Source organism: Perca fluviatilis, chromosome 4, assembly GCF_010015445.1.
Source record: "Perca fluviatilis chromosome 4, GENO_Pfluv_1.0, whole genome shotgun sequence".
NCBI classification, from domain to species: Eukaryota; Metazoa; Chordata; class Actinopteri; order Perciformes; family Percidae; genus Perca; species Perca fluviatilis.
The window spans coordinates 14952077-14975436 of NC_053115.1; the positions used below are offsets into that span (position 1 = coordinate 14952077).

Sequence of the window (23360 nt, forward strand, 5' to 3'; positions counted from 1 at the left end):
TTTCCTCGTTGTCTAATCGCCGAGCCCACGCAACCATTAGCATAAAATGTGTGTCAGTAGGGCAGCGCAACGCGAGCTCACATGCCATGCGCACATGCTGTAGAGCTTTAACCAGCATTCCAGTGTCGAACGAGCCCAATGTGCCGTTTCCACGCGGGGCTCTCGGCCAATGAAAAAGCAAGAAAGAGTAAAAAAGAGTGGGGACACGAGGAGCGGAAGGGAGGGAGACGGGGGGTGAATTGTTTTCAGAGAGCGTGACATACAGAGAGAGACATCCCTGATAGGCCTACATAACGAGAAACAGGCGGTTGACGGGACACACAAAAAGAACGCGAAAAAAAAAAACTGGTCACATTTCTCAGGCACTTGAAAACGTGCGGGTTATTTTAGGACTCGTGTTGCTCATTGATGAGTGGGAGTGTTTAAACTACTTCTACTCCGGTCATGTTTTGATCGTGACTGTACATGGCAAGCAGCTGAACGCGTTGGGACCTCTGTAATTTAGAGAACCGCGCAACAGTGATATTATTTCTCAGCCTGGCATCATAAGGTGTGTAGACGGAGAGCCGAGCTGTCCTCCGTCACTTCACCTCGGAAATAATTTGGATCAATAGATCTGCTCTAATTTCCTTTGAAAAGATATTTCTTATACTTTTTCTTTGCTGTCCGGATTTTCTCAACAACCTCAATGCTCTGCGCACACTGCTGTTTGTCTGAGCTTGTGGATACATTCTTTATGCCTTGGCAGTTGTGGACTCTTTCAACGAAACTGATCGGTAGCGAGAAAAGGCAGTCAGTCCAGCATTAGACGCCCACAAAATAAACTACACGGAACAACCGAACAACATCGACCTACTAGGAAACATGGAACACAGTCCTGGTGGTAAGTGCTTTATAATATATATATTTTTTGCCTGAATCCACTGGAAACATTACTCCAGTGCCAAACAGCAGTAATTTAAAAGCAGACAATGTTGCATGATGGGAGCAGATGCCATTGCACTTATCTACATCAAATATTGTTCTGTATGTTAATTCTAAGGATCATTTGTTAGCACTGTGCATTTATATAATTGAATCAGTCAGGTTACCCACATAAAACTGCTTAATATAACGCCACGAAAGCGTAAATGTGATGATGTCTTTGTTTTTATCCTGTTTCACCGCATCCCATTTTAAAACACTGTCTAATGCACCCAGTACTTTATGCAGAGCTAAAACCGATTTGTTTTGAATTTAATGGGCAGCCTTTGGGAATGTCACTGTAACAGTCATGCTCAGGAATTATATAGCTAGCCTAATCCGGGTTGAATAGGGCAGGGTTTTAACTGTAATTCAACTGTAACATGTGGCACGTTGCCAAGTGTTCCTGGGCTGCAGACAGTTGAGAGTTTTGAGTGAGTGAGTGAGCTGAGACGTGAGAGCACAGAGAGGGAAGTCCTTTCTCTTCGATCTCCACGGCGACTTCCGATTCTCAGAAAACTTAGAAAAAGCACGACCCTAAACGCCCCTTGACCGAGCACGTTAATTGTCTGTCCACGGCAGCCCATCTCACTTATCTTAACATTATTGCCTTTTATTGATTGTCAGAATCACGCTCACTCGAGGATAGCCTGTAGCCTATATGCGCTTTAGTTTAGACGGAGTTTCTGTATTTTCGATTTTATGGTAGGTTGTAGAGAGTCAATTATTTGTTGCAGTGTGTGATTCATTTAACTTGGCTGTTTGTAGGCTTTGGCTGAAGCGCAACTTTTTTCCAAAACACTTGAGTGAGTGTGAAAGGAGCAGTCACACCCACTGAGTCAAAACTAGTGTCTGGTGCCAAATGTTCCATCCATGTATTGGCCATCATTTGAAAAAAACAGTTCAGAGACAACATCCAGTTCTACTATGACCTGAGTCATGATCTAATATAGCGGATGATGAAAACAAGCAAACCAGTTTATTAGTAAAAAAATAAATAAATAAAAAAGTTGTATAATGGACACGATCGAGTCATCATGACAGAGATATTAAAGTATGTGTTAATTGCTGCTACAGCACTCCTATACCATGTCAGAGCAAGCCATTAAGTGGCATAGACCGCGAGGTAAAATAATCACAACACTGGACTTATAATCATCATGTCATGATTTGTCCAATGTGCATTTCCCAACAGAAATATTATATATTATATTTATGATAACCAAACAGTAAACTGACGCAACGTCCTTGAACAGCGGATGCCCATTATGACTGGCTGGCTGGCTGACATGTCTTCTTCCTCTCTTCGCCCAGTGCACCCTGGGTAGAAACAGTCGTGATATACTGGGAATCATGCGCCGTTTTTTTTTTTTTTATTATTATTACGCAGTTACCCCGCCTCGAGCTGACAGCACGTGTACACAGCCTCAGAATCCACGTGCCGCGCTTGATTCCCAAGCACACCGCTCCTCTCCACCGCGCGCACCCTGCTCGCGCTCAGCTTGCACGGGGATCCCTCTTCGCTGATAGCTTGGTCAGTGGGTCAGAGAGGTTTAGCAGCCTTTTCCTTCGTTCTGGTTACTGTAACCGGTTTTAAAGGTTTGTCAGTAATTATAATGGACCATATTAAACGTGAAGTTACTGTTTGGTGTCTAAAAAGACATATTAACCTACATTTCGTCATTTCGTTTGGGTGATATGACTAACCTTTTCCTGTTCTTACTGTGCACACAACTACCATTTATTTCAGCGGTGGTATAGTTGCTACAATAACAACAATAATTTATTTCCAACATGAAGAACAATTATTCTGCAGACACTAAGTGCCTAAAAGCCTATTAATTGGTGCAATTTGTCATTAATAACAAACATAAAAAAACACATCTTTTTGTCAGCTTGACAGACGATCACACAACTTTATTTCACATTAAAAGCCCAGTTTGATTTGGGTGTCGGATAGTATTTCTATCCGAGCATTAAGTATATCCTGTTACTTCTAGTCTATTAATATATGTATGGGTGAACCCACAATACTCCTTAAAGTCCAAACTGGAACAGCATACAATGGAGTGATGAACATTTCTTTATATAGCAATAAAAGATAATTGAAGGGTTATGTGATATAAAGCCAATGTTGCCCTCTATTGCGAGGGAACCATACTTCTTGAAAGTGCTTTATAAATAGACACATGACATGAGGCCAGCTGTTACACGTGGAGTGGGGCTTACTGCTGTTCTCACGAAAGAGGACAAACTAGTTGGAAGTTAAAAGGGGGTGTCTCCCCTCCAGACATGACATGTGCATGCAGTTGCCCTGCCATGCATGCATTGCCAGGGGTTGGGAACACATGAGAGTGGAAGTTTATAGAGGTCTGGCAAAAGGGAGGGGTGGTGGAGTGTAGGTGTTTATTCAGTACTTCTTATGGCTCTGTGTATCCACAGGTCACATGTTGTAACCTGTGCCTGAGTGCAGAAGGGATGATATTCCCTGAGCTTTCTCTGGCACCCAGTCAATCCAGATTCTAGGAAATGGTTACTAGGAGACAAAATAGCCTAAGGAATGTTTTCATGGGAGAGGGGCGGAGATGCAGTTGTGAATGTAGAAATTGGGTGTGGCACTTATGTGATAGTGTCACCCTGTGCTAAGGTACATGACATGTCCTTAAAGCTTTATTTTTCACAAACACACACACACACACACACACACACACACACACACATACACAAACACAAACACACAGGAAACTGCATGTCACAGTTCAATGTTGTGGCTGATGCCACCACAAAAGATGTCAGGCCCAGAGTACCTTGAATTCAGTGTTGACACGTGTAAGCAGTGGAATTAAGGAGGCACTTAGAGCTTAACAGAAATGCAGCACGTGTTTTCTCAAGGGGAGAAAACACCAGAGACGAGGGAGGCTTTTTCTCCGATGATTCAAGGTCAAGGTTCAAGAGGAAACGTGCACAGTATGACCGTGTCGACAATCCAAGGATATTGTTACTACTTGAGATAACACTGCCACTACAGTAAGACTAGAAAGCTCTGTACATGAGTGCAGTAACCTGTTAGGCAGAATAAGGCAGACATCTATTTTACTCTGTCTTGAGTCATGCACAACTGCAATCGTGATCGGCATGATATAAATGAATGTGGGGCATGCCATTTCCTCACATGGGAAATGTTGTGGTTGGCAGACTTTTATGCTTAGGTTTTTAGACACCTGACACAGTGATCTAATTGAGAAATAAAATGGAGAGCAAACTGAACGGAAGGCGAGGATCATCATAAGGGGGCCACCGAAATGGCAGAAATATATATATTCTTTAAATCATGAATGTTTGCAATAGTAGAGATTCTCACAACTATTTCTTTTTAGTTTTATTACCATGATATTTTAAATTAAAATAATTATGTTAGCCATAAAAGTGGGTGAATTAGTTTAGGTGGGTTTGCACTTTTCCCATCCTTAAACACCTGTGGTATGCATGCATGCATAATGAAATGTGAAAAAAAAAGAAGCTCAAGTGTCAAAATAATGGCCAGCAACAACGTGACTGTTTCTGGTGACTCTGTGGAATACAGTGACGTAAGGAAACTGTGCCCTGCTTTGCTTCCCTCTTTGTAGTCCCAGCATTAAAGCCCTCTCTATTCCAAACGTGATCTGCTCTAGCGCTTGTTATTGTACTGCTGCTGTTGTCTACACGAGACTGCGCAAAGAGCCTTGTGAGCCGGGCGGGAACTGTGTCAAGAGTCCATGTGAGCTCCCGGTCAGGTGGCTGGCGGATAGATGGGTCTGTATGCCCGCAGCCACAGTGGGGAGGGAGGAGGAGGAGGAGGAGGTAGAAGGGGAGGAGAATAATGAAGAAGGGAGGGAGGGAGAGGAGGAAAGAGTCAATGCTGAAAGCAAGCAGACAGGGAGCTGGCTGGCTTAGCCTCCACGTGAGGGGCAGGCTTTAATCTTGCAGGGAAGAACGGTCTACAAAACAAGGAGGGTGGGGGGCGGGCAGATGGGTGTTGTGTTGAGGGGTAATAGGGCATTTCTGACTTGATGTGACATCCGTAAACAAAAGCCTGTTTATGGCTTGTCTATCATTGTGACCATGTAGTAACTCAGTCATATTGTGATAAGCATTTTATGGTGTTTCCCATTCACATAGATTTGCTTTGTAGTATCCTGAAATACATTTAGCTAGGATATGATCCATAGTAGGCTATAATGTTATGGCTCAATAACCCGTTCAACCAAGAGATAGGGTGTTTTCTTACCTGATCATTGTGTGTTTAGCATTATTTATTCACATAACTCTCCAATGGGCTTCCAAGATGTCAAAGTATTAGTAAAAGCACGAAACGAGTTTTTATTTGATTATCTAACAGACTAGAAACCGAAAGACTCCACACAGATATCCAGGTCAGAGTTGTTGTTGTTGTTCTAGGTCTGCTATTTTTTTTTCTAAATTTTTCATCAGATCAAATTTCTGGGTTTTATGTGCGTTTGTGAAAGTCTGCAGAGTAGACTCACTGGATCAAAGTAGGGCATTGCTCAACACTTGCACTCCCACTCACATTGTACATGTGAACACAACCCAGGTGAAGATCAGCAAACTGAGTTTTGGCCCCTCTCTGTTCCTCCAGGTGGTGTTATCTTGTACGCTGGCTCGTCCGGCAGTGCCAGCCCGAGTCCTGGCAGCCCCTCAAGTGGATACCAGTCCCAGTCGCCCTCCTCCCACTCGCAGCCTTCATCCCCAGAGGGTGTCTTCTTTCAGGAGATTGGGCCCCTGAAGCAGAGAGAGGAACGGAGGGGCGGGACTCCTTCCCCGAAATTGGTCTTCCAGTTTCCTGAGGTGAACACTGCTCCTGTTGCCCAAATTACAACAGTATCATCGGCAACTTACAGCCATCCCACAGTGGCCAAAAGACCTTGTGGTTTCACTGGAACGTTCACTAGTAAGTACCCACTCACTTCCCTCCTTCCTGTTCTCCTCTATGTTTACCTGCCAGCACTATATTACTGTACTTCTCTCTCTGATGATGAATGTATGCTTCTTTCACAGAGACCGGAGGTATGGTACTTCTGTGTAAGGTGTGCGGGGACATTGCATCTGGGTTCCATTACGGTGTGCATGCCTGTGAAGGCTGCAAGGTAAGACCCAGCAAAGATAGTATTATGCCATGTTATTCTATTCATTTCGTACACACAACATGCATGTTGCCACAAAAGACACTCTACAATGCCTTTATTATTCTTGTGCCTTCTCCAGGGTTTCTTCAGACGCAGCATTCAGCAGAATATCCACTACAAGATGTGTGTAAAGAATGAAAACTGTGTCATCATGCGCATGAACCGAAACCGGTGCCAGCACTGCCGCTTTAAGAAGTGTCTCTCCGTGGGCATGTCCAGAGATGGTGAGTGTTAATGTCTTTTTAAAGAAGATATTTAGACATATGGCAACTAAAAGTGAAATCATTTGTTTCTTTTCTTAGTGTAGAGAAGAATGAAATGTATCTTATGTATGCAGGGTTACATGGAGAATCGGATGTTCCTGTCATAGCTTTTGACTAAAAGATAATTCTACCGTTGTAATAGTTCGTAAGGAGGTCTCGCTCCTCATCACATCATTTATTTTTCCCTACATCTTCTCGTCGCCTTTTGTCTCTCTCCGTTCCCCTCTTTTTGCTCCCCTCTGTCATCCCCTCTCCTCACCCTGCTGTCTGATTTATGGCAAGAGGCGCTCTAGAGTCCCAGTAGTCATCAGTCATGGAGAAACTGTGACAAATGTAGTTTATTTTGGGAAATTGGGGCACAAGGTTGTTGCATACGCAGTGCGTCCACCAAGATGTACAGTTTGTACCTATTACTTTTGTCTACACTGACATAAACAAAAAGGCATTTGAGACATAATGTTATTATTTCCTGATCAATCATGAACTACAGCGCTAGACTTGAAATTTAAAATAATATTACAACAGTTAATCTGCTCTAGTGCATCATTTCACCCCAGGACTCCGATCTCTGGGGATATGGCTAAACTAGGTGATAATAAATCATGTTTTTTCTGGAGCAAACATTTTTAGCTGACCTAAAAAAGCCAAAATGCGGGAGTGAAAAATTACCTGCATCAGATCACAGCAGGGAAACTTTATTATTAATAACCATATTTTACATGTTTTCATTTTCTGAACATGGACAGAAGCCATTTTTATTTCACGTCTTTGACTTGACAACATCACTGCTCTGCTCGCAAGTAAATTTCTTCATCATCATCATCCAATTTATTTTCCACCTTCAACCTTTTGTCTCTTCACCTCTCCTACCTGCCTTTCTTTACTTTCCAGTTCCAGTTTACTAATGACACCATGTTTAGTGTTATTGACCCAGTGACCTACTTCCTCAGAAAAAAGAGAGAGTGAGTGTTCAACTTGAAGACAGAAAGCAAGAGATGAGAGGGAGAGACTGGGGGAGGTGGTGTAGCATGCAGCGTACTATAAATAGGGATCTCAGTGGAGGTGGAATTGGAAAAAGGGGGGAAGGGAGGCTTGTAGAGCTGCAGAGGAGGATGAGGCAGTAGAATGAGATGAAGGCCGTGTGTCTGTATTGTGGGGAAACAGCTGTGGTGGACACAGAATAGTCGGAGACAATAGAGAGGTTTTGGGATTAGTAATCCACATAGAAATAACCTCTTAATTGTCAGATGTAGAATCCAACAAAGAGTGGTTGTTTCTCTATATTGTCATCATTTCAAGTGTTTATGCTGTTCAGTGTATTAATTAAAGCACTGCCAGCTATATCAACGCTTGATGTTGGCAAATGCTAACAGAGGACGCTTTCTTCTATTCTCCTCAGCTGTGCGTTTTGGGCGTATTCCCAAACGGGAGAAGCAGAGACTACTGGATGAGATGCAGAGCTACATGAACAGTCTTAATGAATCGGCTTCCATGGAAATGGAGGTGTCCCCTCCTACCGATGCCCCCTGCAGTCCACAGAACCAGACGAATGAAGGTGCGGGCTCCATGTCGCAGTCTTACCGCAGCAACTTAATGAACAGAGATCAGAAACCACTCAAGATGGCTGCCGGCAACGGCAACATCGGAGCTTCCTCTTTCCAGAACAACTCAGTGCAGCAACCTTCCCTGTCGCACTCGGCAACCCAGACCCACCACACGGTTCACGGGGAGCAGGCGAGCTACCACGTCCCCACAAGCTGCCCGGTTTCCTCCACCAACAACGAAAACTCCACTGTCATCGATGACGCCAAGTACACCTTCTCTTCCAATCAGAATCAGTGCCCCGTCAGTGGCCGCCTATCCTCTAAATCCTACTCAGCCAATCAGAACAGTTACCCAGCCAGTGATTCCCAGAACCAAAGTCCCTGCCCCTGGACGCTAAACGGAGGAGCCAAAGTGCTGGTGAGACTTTCTTTTCCCCGTAATTGTGTATGTGAATATCTGTCAATATAATGCCAATAAAATGTCCATAACACTTCCTTTCCTCTCTTCTCTGCAGGCATGTCCACTCAATTCCTGTCCAGTGGCTCCGGCCAGTCGCTCCAGTCAGGAGGTGTGGGAGTCTTTCTCCCAGTGCTTCACCCCTGCTGTTAAAGAAGTAGTGGAGTTTGCAAAGAGCATCCCGGGCTTCCAGTCTCTCAGCCAGCACGATCAGGTCATGCTGCTCAAGTCCGGCACTTTCCAGGTACATCAAGCTAAATATAATGTGTTTGCAGGGACTGTGGGAGATTTTCTTTACTTCCATTTCCTATCCTTTCCTAAGCTAATCTGCTCTGGTTCTGTCCACAGGTTCTCATGGTGAGATTCTGCTCACTGTTTGACCCCAAGGAAAGGACGGTGACCTTCCTCAATGGGCAGTCATATTCCCTGGCATCGCTTAGAGCTCTTGGCATGGGCTCCTTACTGGACGCCATGTTTGATTTCAGCGAGAAGCTCGGATATTTGGGTCTGGAGCCAGACGAGATGGCTCTATTCATGGCTGTCGTGCTGGTTTCTGCTGGTAAGCAGGCATACTAATACATGTCCACAAAGCACATACTGTATGCCCACATTTCCTCGTGTCTAACCCGATGTTTCCCCCCCTTTTCTCCAGATCGCTCCGGTATAGTGGAGGTTGGAGCAGTGGAGCAACTGCAGGAGAATCTAATAAAAGCTCTGCGCTCTCTCATAACCAGTCGCCGCCCAGATGATAGCACCCTCTTCCCAAAGTTGCTTCTACGTCTGCCGGACCTGCGCACGCTGAACAACCACCACTCTGACAAGCTTTTAGCTTTCCGAATAGATCCTTGAGTTCGAAGAGCTAAAGCTTCCGGAGGTGCTTTGGGAAGCCTCCCTGCTCCCCATGCAAGCCTGGCCTGCCACACACAGTACGCTGGCCTCTGCATGATACTGTGGGAGCTGTGCCAAGTCTGATGCCATGAGAGAGCGAACTTGGGGAGAAAAAATATCAGTGAAGGATGTAGGCACAGCAGAAGGGTGGAGGCTCCTGAACTGAAACCTCTTCCAGTTCCAGGATTGCTTAAAAAAAACAAACAAAAAAACATTAAAAACATAGATTGGGTTCTTCCATGGGTTCTTCGAGTCAACATCAAACCAAGTCATCACCTCTCCCTCGGGGAGTTTGTGCTGAAGACCAAAAAGAAGAGAGAACTTGTTGTTTGTTCCTAGACTTTGTCCTCCAATCCCAGCTCACAGAGCTAACAAGAGGGAAGCATACTCTTGCCCAGAGAAAAAGGAACATGTACAAACATTCACCAACAATGATTTCTTACTGTACATTCATGCTACAATGTGTAAAGGGCACTTTCCATACATTGACAAGACCTCTTAGATAAATATATAACATAGCAATAGATATGTCTAATACACAGTTTTGGACAGTTTGTGTATGCGCTGTTTAAATTACATAAGCTATTTTCACAACATGTCACCATGTGAGAAATCTTTATGAAAATCACCCATTTGTGATTGAGAAATGTATAACATTTTTAAGAAATGAGAGTAATATGCATTGTATTTGTATGCGGTAATCAGGGCGAAACTATTGGTCATTTTAGACCGTGTCTGATGGGATGTATGTTAAGATGTTTTCTTGTAAATTTTGTATATAACCTTATTCTTGGTCCACATAGTTTGCAGATTATTGGATATGTAAATGAAGTTAGCATTGAATTATTGTATGTATATCACACATAATAGATTGCTTTACAGACTGCCAAGATAAAGCGGCACTTCAACTTGAGTATAAACTTTTTATTTGAAGATATATAATTGAAATAAATGTATTGTCAACTGACTGCATCACCTTGTGAATATTTTTTTAAATGTTTTATGGTTACACCAGAGTACCATTATAAAGTAATGCAAATAGCATTTTTCGTTGTGCTCATCTTTTTTCAATTAATCCCTTAATGTGATGCTACAATCAGTATTACAGAGGCATACTGTGGAGCCGTAGCCTAGCAACAGAGGCAATCAGCCAATCGTGCTCCAGGTCTGAGAGCCATTAGGGGCTTTATTACAAAAAAGAAATACCACTTGATTTCTCAGTGTGTGATAACAAGTAAATGTAATTTCAAAGAATGTCACACTTAAATAAATACAAGGTGATTTTTTTTGTTTTTGTTGTTGCCATGAACACACAGTGACTTTATGCAGAGCAACGACAAGTAGCCATCGGGAGGGAGATTCTGTTCAGTGATCGTATTCAAACATGGCACTGAACACAATTTTACTGTAGGTTGATTTGAGATGTGAATATGCAAATGCTCAGGCTACTAGACAACACGAGAATAAGACGTCACCACTGCTGAAGGCCTCTGAAAAACGTATTAGTACAAATGTTTGGGAAATCAGAAACTCTTCAGAACTCTCCATAATGAGCCTTGTCATTGTTTTCTATGAGCTGGACTGACGTGGACAGATAGAGCCGGTTCATGTTTGTGTTTATATGTATGATACCTTTTAAATTACTGATATCAGATCCATGCATGTCCTTTTTGGATATGGCAAATAATAGGGATTCATGCTATGATAAATATTATCTCCAAATTACTTTGACATTCAGGAGAACATAAGACTCCTCATGAATATCAGTAGACACATATTCATCAGGAAATTAATTTTAGTGCAGCAAAACTGGATAAAAGCAACACATCTCCTCCACATCAGGTGATTCTCTGGCAGTAACATTTTGTCTAAGTACGTAACATACCCTCAGTGCCAAGAAATGAAAAATGAGCATCAGCCAAAAGCATCTGACCTCCGTTTATTTAAACACAGCCGAACTTCTCAATGCTGCATCTTCTACAGTTACAGTCTCTGCTGGCACTGTAACACACCACCAGCGTTCCAGTAATTTCTATGAATCGTGTTGAAGGCTTGGTCTTCAAGTGCCACCTACTGGACAAGATGATACCAACAAAAAAAGAGCACTTTTGGCCATGACATTATTAGACACAGGGACCAGGAGTATTAATGAAACCAAAAGTCCATTCTGTCCCAATCAATAATACCACCTGTTGCTAAACAAAAACATAGAGAGATCAATGTGTGAGTGTGTGTGTGTGTGTGTGTGTGTGTGTGTGCGTGTGTGTGCACGTGCACGCGTGTGTATCATTTCACAACAAAGAGTCAGCATCTCTGTGTATCAAAGTTCATCCCAAAGGAGTTAGACCAAAGTTCATTGTCAGTTGCGAAAGAAATCTCACCACATGGTCCTATACCTAGCTGATCTGGAGCTTTTGATCATATCACATGAACAGACAGAGTTTACCAAATCATTGTGGAATTCTAGACCTTCAAATTTCTTCAATTCTTTTTTCACAGGAACCTTAGTTTGTTTTCTCAAGGACCAGTATAATTTCTATGAAATTAGTGTGGCTTATTTGTTGTCACCAAACTCTGTCTTGCTCCACCATCAGAAGTAAAAGAGACGGACAGCATTTTGTTATAAAGGGGTCTTGTTCTTCCGGTCCAATGGTCCGCTTTTTTCCCTGGGTGAAAAGAGCCATAGGACAAGAGTACTGCTAACGTGTCTGACACAGGTTACTTCTTGCAGCATAAAATTTAGTCTTGTCTGCCGGGGCCATCTGGTGGCAACAAGAAGGAAGTGTATACAGAGGCATTTGATTGAACATGTTTTATGGATTCATAGATATATACATATATATCTATGTTATGGACTAAGGATTTTAGGAAATTTACTAAACTGAACATACTTATGCAATGACCTAAAAGTAATTTGTTGAAATGATTCCCATTTGCTGCAGTGATTCCCAAAATAGAGTCTGTGGCACTCAGCCAGGGGGTCCGTGAAAAGTTCTCAGATTTATTCCCTTAAATCATGATATTTATTTTTTATAAAAGGCTTCATAGTTCAACAAATATTTAAATTTTTAAATCTATAGTAGTTCATATATTACTTTCTAATCTAACAAATAACTCTCTAATCTGCAAATATGTTTAATACTCATATAATATCTTTCTAATACATTTCACTTGTGTTGTTCTTTCCCATAACTACGTCTAAAGAAGTGTATAAAATAGACTGTCAAAATTGTTTCAAGGGGTCCCTGATACATTCTCTATCCTGAAAGGGGTCCTTTAGTTTCAGAATGTGTTTATTCTTGTCTTCCTCATCGTTTTGTATGGCCTACTGTGTGACTGTCTGCCTGAGTGAATAGATGGAAAACATGAATTTATTTTGCCAGAATAAAGAAAATATGGTAACGTACCTCTCATACTATACTGTACTAAATCATACTATACTACCAGCAATACCGTCTTACCACATCCAGCACCATAGACCTTTGCATGACCTTACTTTACGATCTATACAGACACAAAATGCGTTATGAAATATCACATCACACGTTAAATGTTAGTAAAAGTAGGTCAAAGATGAGTGCCTTACGGTAAATCTCCTTATTACTGTGTTGTAAAGGCGTAAATTGTTCCATAATGTTCTTAACTTCAATCTCATTAGTCTGATGCGTCTGTTACAAAACCAGTCTCTTACACAAAAACATGATGTCATACAGTAACCTCACTGTTGTTGCTAAAAAAATAAAGAAGACACAAGAAGTTATCTAATAAGTCATACATCATAAGCTCTCTTGACAATTGATGTTGTCAGTCAACGCGTTAGTGTATGTAAACAAATTCACATGTGCAGGGTTGTTGTTTATGTTTCAATGATATTTCTTATACGATGTAAAGATGCAAATGCTGATTATCAAACATCATATCTAACCAAGTCTGTGCCTCTAAAGTGGAGCAAAACAGTTATGTCATTCAATTCAATTTAATTGTATTTATAGTGTCAAAATCATAACACAAGTTATCTCAGGACACTTTACAGATAGAGGTCTAGACCACACTGTAATGTAATGCATATGTAATTCAGAAATGTAAGTCCTTTGAGTCTTTCTGGCGAGCACTACTTTAGGATGATTAACTGTCCTTGAACACTGTGGAGAAGATTCGTGCCAACAATGACAGACATAAACGACACCCCTGTTTAGCAACAGCAGTGGTACGGCCTGGCTTCATCTCAATGTTTTAGACTACCTGGACATTTTTAGAGCGACCTCATTGGGCCGAGGATAGGGGTGGCGTGGGATTTAGGGTTAGAGAGAGATTAACCACCGAGGTCTATAAAGCTTCAGTGTAATCCGCACACTGGAGACACATTCAGAGCAACAACTATCCTACAAACAAACATCTTTTGCTTGTAACTTGCAGTGTTTTGGACCACATAAACCCCATTAAACGAGAGAAGAGGAGCTGAGATTGTTTCATTTTTTTGGATTTCAAAAACAAGAACAATATTTTACCTGTGACTTCAGAATAGTCTTCCTCATCATCAGCAAATCAAAGGTGCAAAAAGGGAACAAATCATGAAGAAGGGGAAGGTACGTTTTAAATTTCTTGCCTTACAGTTAGACTACAGCTTTGTAATACATTGTATAGTGATAGTATAAAGATCAATGACATTTTTATAATTTTTCTTTTTTTTTATTTTCAGCTGCAATATATACAAATATTCTCCAGAAATGTGGCCAAAAAAAAAACTCATTGAGAGGCACAACGTATAAAGCCCTGGCTTTCAGTAAGGGTTGTAGAGATATGGCTCATCTGTTTCTGATAGCCATTTATTTTAATGTCAACATTTGGAGCCAGGCTCCAAAATAAAGAATTAAAAAATATTCAACCAAATAATGTCATATATTGTGTGAAAGAGGTCATTTAATGAATGTTGGTTTCTCTGTACTTCAACTATAGTGTTATTTATGCTGGCTACGAAAAGATGGAGGCCCATCACATCCATCCTAATCCTTTGACCTAATCAAAGATGGAGGCTGTTATGTTGACAAATCGGTTGTGGAAAACTGTCTGCAGGCAGCTTTAACAGTAAAATTGAATGTGTCATAGACTTAAACAAAGTTAAACAATAGGTGAAAGCTAAATTAGGACTGGGCTGTTTTTTTGTTTTTTTAACTGTATAGGGAATGTAAAGACAGTTATGCTTTTTAGGCATCTAATTAAAAATGGTAATGACCCTACAAATGGTGTTTCTATCCCAGCAGGTGGGTGAGGACAATGAGCCCCCCAGTTATCAGGAGGTAACTGCAGGTAAAAACTTGTAATTTGTGGGTTAACATATTCCATATTTTATAAATGTTCAAACACTGGCTATTATGTAGACCTACTACACAGTGTATACTTGTTTGATTCAAAGTAGGCATATTTTTCTTTTATTAAGATTACATTTTTTAATTCACTGCAATTTGTAATCTTGATTATTAATCGAAATGATATTGCACTTCGTTCAAGTTGTGACTTGACATCACATATGGGTTGAACAGCTCTTAATAATCAAAAATCATGTTCGAAGTCAAACCTGCCTACCACATAGTAACTACATTTGTTTGAATAATACTGCAGTTTCATTTTAAGACTACATGTGTGATTGATCCTCAGTTTGTACGCAGAGAAATCCTCACACGTCTCCTCTTTCTTCAGGCTATGGGGAGATGGAGGCCCAGTTCGCCTGGGACGACAAGACCATCAGACGGACCTTCATCAGGAAGGTACAAATGCGTTATATGAAACAAGTGAACCAATATCATAGTGGCTCTTCCGCTGCTCTGACACTATGCATGTCTTCCTGCAGGTCTACGCCATTCTCATGGTCCAGCTGTTCGTGACAGTGGCAATTGTTGCTCTCTTCTCATTTTGGTAACAACTCTTTTGGTGACTCTAAAGCAGGGGTGTCCAAATTTTTCTTTTTAAAAGCCAGATTTGATAATGTGAAGATGCCCGGGGGCCAATGGTCCCTTCTGACATTTGTTTTAAACAATAAAATTTACATACAAATGCACTGATCTATAACAATTCTTATTTTCATTGTCACAAATATCTTTTTAAATGGCAATGTAACCAAATCAACGCCACTCAGGCATTAACAAATCTAAAAAACAAAAAACGTCTTAAGCTCATGTTCATTTTAAACATGATTTATTATGCGTAATGCATGGTTTGTTAACATTTAAGCCTACAACATATGACTCTAGCTCTTGTCTTTCACAAACCGAGGCTGCGGGCCGTATGGAATCTGGCAGGACTTTGGACATGCCTGCTCTAACGTTTTACCGCTTTGATTAAAACATGAATTGAATCAATTTAATGTTTGTCTCTACAGCGCACCTGTGAGGTTTTATATCCAGACTCATCCAGGCTTGTACATGGCGTCTTAGTAAGTAAAAACACATCATATCTCACATTATAGTGGCACCGTTTTATGACATTAATTTACTAAGTTTTGTATCATAATTTTCCCTTCTGTTTTTGGACAGTCTCATGTTCTTAGCCACCTACATCGCACTGTCCTGCTGTGGAGAGCTGAGGTAGTGTTTCTTTGCAAAATAAATACACAAATATTAAGTGCATACATAATGCTGTGTAGATATACATTTGTGAATTTATGTTTCTTTCTGATCTAAACAGGAGGCAGTTTCCTTGGAATATCATTTTGTTAGTTCTCTTTGTGAGTATTCCCCAGCATGAAAACAAAATACAATATGCCCTTTACTCACACACTCAACATATACCCTAACGGTGGTGATATTTCTTTATTTTTACCCTCAGACTTTGAGCATGGCCTTCATGATGGGATTTGTGTCGAGGTAAATATATATTGTGATGTAGTTGTGTGTTGTGGGTGTCTCATTTCAACTCATCCAAACCTTTCCCGGAGTAAAAGCTTCCTTCTCTTCCTCCAGCTTTTACAACACCAAATCAGTGGTTCTGTGTCTGGGAATCACATCTCTGGTGTGTCTTTCTGTCACCATCTTCAGCTTCCAGAGCAAGGTGAGAAGAAATGGCTTAAACTAATACTTCTGCTTGCAATCAACCAAACAAGTGAAATAAAGCCATCGTCCCCTTATTGCTTTCACCTGTTGCAGATTGACGTCACATCCTTTCAGGGCGTCCTGTTTTCTATGTGCATGGTCATGCTTCTCTGTGCCATCACCCTCTCCATTGTCGTCCCTTTTGGATACGTAAGTCCACGCGCAACTTTCTAGAAGAAGTCTAAAATAGCTGTGATTAATGGTGAGTTAAACACCAGTGAGTTAAAGCCGCAGGTGCTGCTGGCTGTATTTGGGTGTGCGTTAACGAGAAGGGATTAGCCTCACAGATAATCTAGCAAAGCAGTGCACTGCTTTTTTTCTTCTTAAATTAGCATCTTGCTGTCCTTCTTAACAGTATTTTCTAAAGCTTTTTATCTTGCATCACAGGTTCCCTGGTTACATGCCCTTTATGCGGTGGGAGGAGCCATTCTCTTCACTCTGGTGAGAATCAGATCATGAAAACCTCAATATTGTCCAGCTAAAGTTAGTTTTTTTGGTTACACTTTACTTGAAGGTATTTACATAAGAGTGAAATAACAGTGTCATGAACGTGTCATAAACGTTTATGACAATGCTTATGTCATTGTCATTCGGTTTTTGTCATGACAAGTTAGGGTTAGAGTTAGGGTTCATGTGTCATGACAGTGTCATGTCACTCTTATGTAGATACCTTCAAGTAAAGTGTTACAGTTTTTTTTTTTTTTTTTTTTACTCATTTAATGTCATTTGTTTCTTCTCCATCCGTCTCTCTTTCTGCCACAGTTCCTGGCATTTGACACCCAGATGCTGTTGGGGAACAAGCGCTACACCATAAGTCCAGAGGAATATATTTTTGCCACCCTCAGCCTCTACCTGGACATTATCTACCTGTTCAGCTTCCTGTTACAGATCATAGGAGGAGGCCGCGAGTAAAGCATTTCTCTGATACTGTACATCTGTCTCTCAGCACAACTCTTAAAGGAACACGGCGACTTATTGGGAATTTAGCTTATTCACCGTAACCCCCAGAGTAAGACAAGTCGATACATATCCTTCTCATCTCCGTGCGTGCGGTAATGCTGTCTGACGTCTCCAGTGGCATCAGCCCATCACAGAACAGGCAGGTGAATGGTTCCAGTAATCCTACTGCTCCAAATAAGTGACAATACGCCAACAGTGCCTATTTACATGTTGTGATTTGTAGTCAATAGCGTGTACAAAAAAACGTAATAGCGACACAGCCATCTTCTATCTGTAAACAAACCGGGAACTATATTCTCAGACAGGCTTGCTGCGAGCATATCACTCCGCCCAAGTACTATATTCTTCCGCCTGTGAATATTGGTCCCGGTTTGTTTACGGATAGAAGATGGCTGTGTCTCATGTTACGTTGTTTTTTTGTACACGCTGTGACTCTACAAATCACAACATGTAAATAGGAACATGTTGGTGTTATTTTGTCACTTTTGTCACAATTCAGAGCAGTAGGCTAGTTGGAACCAGTTACCTGCAGGATCTGTGCTGGGCTAAGCTAATGCTGGAGCCGTCAGACAGCGTTACAGCACACACGGAGATGAGAATGGTGTGTATCGACTTGTCTTACTCTGGGGGTTACGGTGAATAAGCTAAATTCCCAATAAGTCGGCGTGTTCCTTTAACAAACTCAACAACCAACTTGGATTTATTACCCTCATGAACAAGATGACATCAGGGCAATAGAGTTTTTCATGAATCACTATTTTGAAGTTTTTTACCCTTTATGTAATTTTGTCCATACTATCCTGCCCTGACATAGCTTACACCTGGCTGATATCTCACTGTAGTCGTTCACTCACTCTGGCCATCTCTGTGTACTGTATGTGTCTTTGTATTGCTCCAGGGTCTACTGTGACCCCACCATCCAACAGTGTGGGTTTAAACAGTCAATATGCTTATAAGTGGACAACACACCAAAAACGTAAGTTAAGTATGACCTGTTTATCCATCATTGAGCCAAAAAGGTAGCCTGACAAGTCAGACCCACATCAAGATGTTGGGTCTGGGAACTCACCATTGGCAGGGCTCAATCCGAGGGGCGGGATAAACGGTTTTCTTTCAAATTCCCTCTGCACGCAATAGGATAGCGCTACAACCAGGCAGAGCAACGCTAGCTGATAGATTAAACTTTTGCTGTATCCGGTCGGCAAAACTCCGAACACATCTTCCTTTTTTAAGAATGACTTCAGTGTCGTTCTTTGTTCTTTTCTCAAAGAAAAGCTTAACTCGAAGTCTCTAAGCCCGCCCACCGACTCTATACACGATGTGATTGGCCTGACCAGAATTTGGTTTTTCCAGCTTGCAAGCCAACGGAGAGTTGCTAGACTGACCCTGGCTGCAAATTACATTTGCTACCGCTAGGGTGAGTCTAGATGTCTAGGCTACCAAAAAGGAAGAAAATCTGAAAATCTGCACTTTTAGGTTGAGCTTGCTTTAATAACTGACTGTTTCACAAGCTATGTACAGTAGATACAGTTTGTTTTTTACTTGTTTTTAATTCACATTATCATAAATGTTTAATGTTTTCCTGTGTGTGTATGACATTTTCAGCTCAGTTTGAGCATGGATGTTATTTGGGGAAAATACTGTTTGAGCGAAACCTGAACTAGTGGATTTCAACTAACTTCAAGTGTTTTGAAACAAAGATACAACACCAACCATAGGGGAAATGTGTTTGTAGCATCATACATACTTTAACAGCATGCTTTAGTTATTAGACATCAGTTGCAATTTCTATTGTAACTTTAATGTGGCCTTTGGGATGCGATAGAAAATGATTTCAAGTAAACAAGTTGATGATCAGAACATCAGCATTAGAAATGTTTATGATGGTGATTATTATAATAAAGTATTAAGTATAATTTCTTCACAGCTGTTCCATTCCAAATGTCCTTGCAGGACAACTTTTAAACTTTGTGCACAGATAAGAATCAGTTAGGTATCTGCGTGGTTACCATTGACTGTAAATATTAGATACATAAAAACACAGTTCACCCAATCATTGAAACAAGGCTTTTATTAAAAAAGAAAAGAAAAATTGACATATTAAAATTCAAAGAGAAAACCAAGAAAGAAGGAAAACCTTATCTCAATCAATAAAAAAACACAAGTTACAGACAATTTAGCAACTGTGGCACAGGAAGACAAAAGTAGCCAAGTGGCTTTGCAAAATAACCAAATATCAAAACCTATTTCCTCTTAACAAAACTGTACAAAATGAGTTCTTGTATAAATAAGAAAACTGTTCACAAGCAGAGAGTGAGATGAGCCCATCAGATTTTCAAAATGGGATTCACACAAACTTGGTTCATACAGTGTAGAGCAACAAGTTTTATTATTTTATGTTCAAAAATGTCGCTTTAAGACAACATTTCTGAGTTTTAATCATGTAAAATATAACTATTTGAACTGCACATTAATAAAACAATAGCAAAAATAATTTCTGTTTATTAGTATCATGCAGTTACTAAAACTGAACAAATGAGGGATACTCTGTATCAACCAAATTAAAAGGGGACATTTTGAAAATCCAGACTGGGCAACATCTAACATCCTGTTTGGAAATCCTGTTTTAGCAGCAAAACATTTTGAAGCTATGAAATAAGCCATCTAATCTGCATTAGGATGGACGAAAAGAGCATTTTCAAATTGGTGTGGACTCAAAACAATAGGTGCAAGGAGATTTTTTCTTCTTCAAATGTGTACTGTCTATAGAGCACACTGTTGTGTGTATTCCCACAGCTTAAATGTAACTTAAGTTTCTATTATTGTAATGGTGCACAATCATTTTGGAGAATAATCACTTCCTGTAATATTATCTCTACTGACACTGTTTGTGAAAAATAAAATAAAAAAAAATAAAAAATAAACACTGTATTGTAACAAGTGGTCATTTCATAGTTTCAAAATCCTGTTTTTGTATTAAAAGTGATGGCTAATACATGGAATATCATTTATCTGAACATATAAACAATATCCATGACATTTTCCTTCATGGTGCACTGAATCTGACAAACTTGCTAGTCACTGTGTTATCTGGACAGGTTATAAATCAATTAAAAAATCAACAACAAAAAACACACACAAGAAGAAACAAACAAAATGGTGTACAGAGTAAGTGGAAAAAAAGACTATTTACAAAATTAGCTCTCGTGTCGAAAAAAAACAAACTCTCCCCCCTCAGAAAAGCTCCGGATTTCTCCTGGGTGTCTGCTGCGGCCAATGAAGTTCATAATGAGTCTGTTTAAATATGCACCAACACTTCAATACGTACACTGAGGGAAACTCAGCTTAACTAACACACGTCAACAAAACCAGATCATTTACATGTAAGTTCTCACAAAGCCTTTAACTGGGGTCATAATGTGGAATATTCACCCTTACTGCAATCTTTTAAATTTTTCTTAATCTGTCAGAAGCAGAAAAAGGGCATTTTATCCAGCTACACGCAACGCATGATCGTCTATGAATGAGAGCTCTGTGACAGAGAGATAAAAGATGGGTGGCTGCAACATCTTTGGTTGTGGAAATAAAACAACAGAAACACACGGCAAAAAGTGTTCATGTGAAGAAAAAAAAATTTAAAGAGTTAGAAACCCAATCATCAAACCTTGAGCCTTAAGAAAGACGTTTTTACACGGATGGTTGAAGATCGGGAAGAAAAGCTCCCCGTAACCCAGCTAACTCCACTGATGTGGTGACTAACTCGATGGCATTCAAACAAGCCTGTTGCCATTTCCGTAGTATATACAACTTAGTGTCAATCCTATGAGAGATCAGAGAGGCAGTTCATTCAGAGAAAAAACATTAAGGCTTAGCTAAAAAGTGTTTTTGCTGAATTTTGGATCACTCCTAAATTCATTCAGACTTGCTGCCTCACTAAAGGCTGTTATAATCATCTTTAATGGCACTTCCATGGTCTAGTGAGCAGTCCTTTGTGAAACCATTATTTCTATTATCTACATATCTACAGTTTTTGATGTCTGCATAAATTAAAGTTCAACATATTGGAATGCACCGTATGTGGTGACATGAGCTCTACTCTGAAAAGGGCTTGTGTTCAAGAATCCTCTGAGCTGCAACACTGATGCAGCATCAGTAAAAATCTTTTGGATCAGCACTAAATGAAGTCTTTGTTTGGTTCAACTCTCCGCTACTAAAGGCTTTCTAAAAACAGGCCCGATGCAATATGAGGACAGACGACACAAGGTTTGGAGCAGAAATTTGTGTGAAAACAAGCACAAGAAAACAGCATCAATCCATACGCAGAGAAAAATCTAACATCTACTCTCTGTAAAAAAAAAAAAAAAAGGTAAAACCTACAGCTAAATTCTACTTCAAAGATAAATTCATCAAAAATAGGGCAAGTTAGCTCAAAAAGGTTTTCAAGTGACAAACAAAAGAAAAACAGAAACATTTAACTTTCTTACAGCTCCCTTTCCTTTCATACTAATTATTCTCAGGGATCGTGTTAGTCCTCTATTTGATTTCCCTCATTGCGTTTGATAAACTATATCTTAATTTAGTAACTGCATTGCTCTTTGTACACATAATCTTTCAGTAAGTAATTTAACTGCTCAGATCTAAAGCACGTTTCACTTCATCCCTTCGACAGAGGATGAATTTAATGATACCTGAAGGTTTGCCACAGCAAAACCGCTTAAAACCACTTCTCATGGACATGGGTGTAACATGGAGTTACAATATAACAAAACAGGGCGACTAGTAGTATGAACAGGTGCCATTTGTGATGGTGCATACGGGACTTGAACTGAATCCAAACTACGACAGAAGAATTTTCCAAATATTAGAGCTTATCATTAATGCGTCGGCTAAGGTCAGTTTCATGTCTTGATAGACTACAGTATTAAATAACTTCTTTTCTATAAATGTATGTTTCAATGATCTAAAAAGTCTAAAAAAATAGAACTATAATTCAAATATAAATAAAAATAATTGATTGTCTTTTGTTCACTTATGGAAGAATGTTAATTTAAAAAAAAGAAGAAAGAATTAGACTTAACTATAAACAATGTTATTATCGTCTGTGCATGAATAGAAATCTCTGCAGCAGTTACAGGAAGAAGTAGCTTTAAACGGTTTGCCTCCCCACGGTTACAATGACTCGACACAACGTTTTTAAATCTGTACAAATTGTTGCCCCCGCTGCTGCAAATAGAACGTCAAACAACAAACATCAGGAAATAAAAATAAAAGTTTGCATATTTTACAAAAAAATAAAAAGACACATTGTGTTTCAACTTTTCCTTGAATCACCCTGAAACGTACAGAATGCGTTTTTCTTTTAAAAATAAGATTTTTTTATATTACGTGCACAAAAATAATGCTCTGTGTCTTTTCCTCCTCTCTTAAGTTTTTTTTTTCTTAGTTTCCTTTTAAACTTCTTGTTATGTTCCTTTTTTCAGTTATCAAAATAGATTAAAGCTTCTGTGAAGAAGATTCCCACCTTTGGTTGATCAACTCTTAAGGATGTGAGCAGGAAAGTCCAATAACGTAATTGTTGTCCTTTTTCTTAAAAAAAAAAAAAATAAAGACACACACACAACACACACACACACACACACACACACACACACACACACGGACAAACAAACAAACAAACACACACACACACGTTCCTTTTATTATCCGTGTTCAAGTCTGGGTGCTTGGTGATGGTATGGAGCACAGTTCTCTTCCAGCTGAATCCTGTTTGGTTGGATTCATCGTGTGCTCTCAGCCCCACCCTGCTGGGAGCTGCAACACACACACACACACACACACACACACACACACACACACACACACACACACACACACACACACACACACACACACACACACACACACACACACACACAGTAGGCATTTTAACATAAGACATCGTTCTCTGAAACTGTTCAATCGTAAAATGGCTAAATAACCTGTGTTTGGGGTTTTCCTCAGATTGGACCGAGCAATAA

At 40.2% G+C, this 23360-nt stretch overlaps 3 protein-coding genes across 7 annotated transcripts in view; 2 read left to right on the top strand and 1 right to left on the bottom strand.

Annotated features, from left to right (window-relative positions):
- The first annotated feature begins 245 nt into the window (after window positions 1-245).
- Window positions 246-10266, top strand: LOC120556996 (nuclear receptor subfamily 1 group D member 1-like). The gene is made up of 8 exons (XM_039796981.1): window positions 246-883; window positions 5600-5911; window positions 6019-6107; window positions 6226-6370; window positions 7809-8371; window positions 8469-8654; window positions 8759-8969; window positions 9063-10266. Exons 1-8 carry the CDS (start codon window positions 865-867, stop codon window positions 9257-9259), a joined length of 1722 nt encoding a protein of 573 aa, XP_039652915.1. The 5' UTR covers window positions 246-864; the 3' UTR covers window positions 9260-10266.
- Window positions 10267-13630: 3364 nt separating this feature from the next.
- faim2b (Fas apoptotic inhibitory molecule 2b) lies at window positions 13631-17385 on the top strand. Of its 2 annotated transcripts, none has more exons than XM_039796983.1 (12): window positions 13631-13884; window positions 14560-14605; window positions 14996-15063; window positions 15147-15211; window positions 15675-15728; window positions 15829-15879; window positions 15980-16019; window positions 16121-16158; window positions 16255-16342; window positions 16438-16533; window positions 16771-16824; window positions 17146-17385. In XM_039796983.1, exons 1-12 carry the CDS (start codon window positions 13870-13872, stop codon window positions 17293-17295), a joined length of 765 nt encoding a protein of 254 aa, XP_039652917.1. In that variant the 5' UTR covers window positions 13631-13869; the 3' UTR covers window positions 17296-17385. The 2 variants fall into 2 exon arrangements, with proteins under 2 accessions (XP_039652917.1, XP_039652916.1); XM_039796982.1 differs by having other exon boundaries at window positions 13632-13884; window positions 14557-14605.
- Window positions 17386-19399: 2014 nt separating this feature from the next.
- Window positions 19400-23360, bottom strand: part of LOC120556998 (RNA-binding motif, single-stranded-interacting protein 2-like) — a 30433-nt gene continuing 26472 nt past the window's right edge. For all 4 annotated transcript variants that reach the window (XM_039796986.1, XM_039796985.1, XM_039796988.1 and 1 more), the window contains exon 14: window positions 19400-23154. The gene's annotated coding sequence lies outside the window, so the exon portion shown is untranslated. The remainder of the gene's footprint in view (window positions 23155-23360) is intronic.